A 3,665-nucleotide genomic window follows, 5' to 3' on the forward strand; every position below is an offset into this window, starting at 1 on the left:
CAAGCAGCACTACACACTGGGTAATCACTGAAGAAATACAGACTTCAAACATCATCAAATTAGGATAATACTCGGATAGTAGTGTAGACCTTTTTTTTCAGATTGGAAACAAAGAAACTTGTATTAAGAAGAAAAACACAAAAAAAGAACCCCTTATGATCACAAAAAGATCTATACAATAGAATATTGATCAGATTTTGTAAGTAGGTAGTAAAGGATCTATTAAAATACATTCTAAGTTATTTAGGGGAGAAAAACAAAACTAACACAACCACACAGAAATCAAACCACCAAGGCTATCGAGCTCATTAATTAATATCAGTTTCACATGTAGGCCCCCCAGAGAAAGATAAAGAGAGTAATGAGCTATAAAAATTAAGAAAAAAATGTCAGTTAGATGTTGGTTGTGAAGGGTTTAAAGTAGATAATCTCCTCTTAAAGTGTTTATGGTGGTAACATTGAAACAGATAAAACAGTGGAGGTGAGAAGCAACCATATCAATGCTTGAAAAGTAAAAAATGAAAGAATTTGAGGATTTTGAAATGAACTTCCAAGTTTTTATCAAACTAGCTTCAAGAGAAAACCTTCTTTCACAGTGAACATATTTTAAAATTATCCCTTTGATGTTGAGGGGTCCAAATAATCTTGATTAAAATTTAAACTTAACAGTTGCAGCACACAAAATATTTGACCATGAAGTAAAGTTAACTATAATCTAAAATTAAGGACCTGAAAATTTAGAGAACAATAACCACTAATTAAATGGATTAACTGTAGAACATTAACTGCAAATTTGTAGTCATTCACAATGAACTATTACTTTCTTTTTGTTTTTTTTGGGGATAGGAAACAAAGAAACTCATATTAAGAAGAAAAACATGTACAAAAAGTGCACAAGGTGTCCACAAAAAAGAATTCTTTGAGATCACAAAAAGATCTATACAATAGAATACTGATCAAATTTTATAATTAGTATAGGATCTATATGTCTTTATAATCTCCCCAAAAAAAAAAACAGACTCAAAAACACAGATTTAAGTCACACCCCTTCCCAATTTAGATGAATGACAAAGATAGAAGAATCTTGAAATTCCTTAGTAACTGAGGTCCAAAAGAGAAGCTAGTAATTGCACTCTTTCCCACAAAAAGATGATGTCTTCCTCAGACTCTTCAGAAAACCTTCTATTTCTTTCAAACCAAATCACCCAAAAATGGCCAGTACTGAGCATCTCCACAAGACTTTTTAACTTTTTCAGCTTTCCCAAAAGCATGAATAAAATCTGAAAGCAAAGAATTGCTAGAAGCTGGCATAACCCTACTCTGAATGCACTATTTCTATTGAAACCCACACATTTTACAATTGAGAATTTTCTGTTGGAATGCTGCATGCGATGAACAATAGTCATTTCATGGAAGCAAGATTTGATTCCAGGATTGTTTGTAATTGTTCCTTGTACAGAAAAATAAATCTACTCTCCTCCATTATGCCCTTAAAAGGCGACTTTAACAAAAAAGTACAGACTCACTAGCCACTAGCAAGGATCTGTATATATAAGGAAGAATCAGTGAGTCAAAATGCATATTTGAGCTCACCTTATAAATTGAAGATCTAACAATTGTCAAAAAGTTTTCACTCATGCATTACAGAGGAAACGGATATAAACTATCTCAATAGTCTGTTTCGTTCATCCAACATCTAACCTATGCACTTCAATGACTTTAAGATGCCATTTACTTGTGCAATTTCCAGCTTTCCTTAGAGAAGTGGAAGGATAGGATTCTCAAAGCCACAGACCCGCTATTTATCTATTTTCCACAAGAAACAGATAAGCTTATATTAGAAAGAAGAGATTTACAGAGAAATGAATAAGAAATCGCGAAGAAAGAGACACATAAGGGGGAGGGAAAACGATTCAAAAATAAAATTGCATACGTATCAGCTATCCAAATAAAAAGATCCATATAATTGTTTTAAGATCAAATACATGTCCATTTTGCTTCACAGTAATTGTTTATCATGTGAAGCTATTCCAGGCTGCAGTCCATTTATAAAGAATAAAGGTATTGGCATCGTGGGGTAAAAGGAAAGGCTTTGGCAGTAAAAATTTACATCTCAAATACAAAAGGGCCACCCTAATGATAATCATAATATTCTCGCATACTAGCAGAATATTTATTCAACTCAGTAAAGCAATTCGAAGGGTGACATTCATTTATCAGTAGTGACAATGAAAGCAAATGACGGTGTCTACAACCACATGCAATGCAAATGCAAAGGGGATCAAAGTGAAAAATGAGAAGGTACCTTGGGAAAAAGAAGACCAGGTCCACTAGTTGAGTTGATCATAAGTACCTCAACAATCTTTTCAGATCCGCCATCACCATCACCATCACAATCACCTTCTTCACAATTTCTATTTCTATACTTAAAAGGAATACACCTGTCAAAGAAATTTGAATTAATTAAAAGAAAAGTAACATATATTGTAAAATGCAAATCACACACGCCAATTGACGATTAAACAAAAAAATGAATTCAATCAAAATAAAAACTAACACACCCACCCGGCAACAAGGCGGCAGCCGGCCTCGTAGCGCTGCTGATGGCGACCAGTACGAGCCACCAATTCAGACATTTGTCAAAAACTCTAGTACTACTAATAATAATATTATAAAATTAATAAATAAAGGTGGCTATGTCAATCTCAATCTTTTCATAACGAGCAAACACAGCATTATTATTTCAAAATATCATGACCAATCCATCAAAGTCTCTTTCTACCTTCCTGGCCTCAACAACCTCTAGAGAGAAAGAGGAACAGAGAAAAGCCAGCCATCGGGTGGAAGTGGAACGGTGTTGCGTACAACGCGTCAGCGTGAGGTCTTTCTGTTGTTTGGGTCGGTTATTTTTATTTTTAATTTTTTTGGTTAAAAATTAGTTTTTTATCACCTATAATCAAAACCAATCACTTTGGACTAGCGTTGGCTGTTGCCTGTGGGTGGCGTTATTTATTCTCTTAAAATTACTCCCAACATTCAAACTTTAACAAAATTATTTATTATAAAAATATTTATATTATAAATTATTATTAAGAACAATGTACTATGAATAAATATAACATCACTATTCTAAATACTCATTGAACACACAAAATTTTTAACTTAATGATCAATATACTAGTTGATAATAAGGATGGATTAGAATCGAAATAAGTAAGAATCAGAATAAGATGGAATTATAATGAACTAGAATGAAAATCACAATAAGTAGTTTACTTAAGCTGTAAGAATTAAGATCAAAATCAAAATAAATTGTATTTCTATTGATGTGTTTACTTTGTTTTAGGTTAATAAAATACCCTTAATTCTTATCGTAGTCTTCGTCGTCGTCGTCGTCATTATTATTATTATTGACAATAACAATAATAATAATAGTGGTGGCGATACTAATAATAGTAATAATTAATAGTTATTGTTAATAATAATAATAATAATCACACCAACAAAAATAACAACATTTTTTAATAATCAGCAAGTGGTGGTGGCTGGACATTTAGCGAGCAATAGCAAAGTTTAGAGAGTGACAGTGATGAGCAGCAGTTGATGTACATCGGTGCAAGGCTTTGCTTTGTTTCACAAGATCGACATGAGATGGTGATGTGTGA

At 32.7% G+C, this 3,665-nt stretch overlaps 1 protein-coding gene across 1 annotated transcript in view; it reads right to left on the reverse strand.

Annotated features, from left to right (window-relative positions):
* LOC18031238 (nudix hydrolase 16, mitochondrial) overlaps nt 1-2,944 on the reverse strand; it is a 6,494-nt gene extending 3,550 nt beyond the window's left edge. The window contains exons 1-2 of the mRNA XM_006421036.2: nt 2,566-2,944; nt 2,306-2,441 (exon numbers count right to left, since the gene is read on the reverse strand). Coding sequence (XP_006421099.2) covers nt 2,306-2,441; nt 2,566-2,636 — 207 coding nt within the window. The 5' untranslated portion in view covers nt 2,637-2,944. The remainder of the gene's footprint in view (nt 1-2,305; nt 2,442-2,565) is intronic.
* Nucleotides 2,945-3,665: the final 721 nt, after the last annotated feature.

This window comes from Citrus clementina, unplaced genomic scaffold (assembly GCF_000493195.1).
Source record: "Citrus clementina cultivar Clemenules unplaced genomic scaffold, Citrus_clementina_v1.0 scaffold_9, whole genome shotgun sequence".
Classification (NCBI taxonomy): Eukaryota; Viridiplantae; Streptophyta; class Magnoliopsida; order Sapindales; family Rutaceae; genus Citrus; species Citrus x clementina.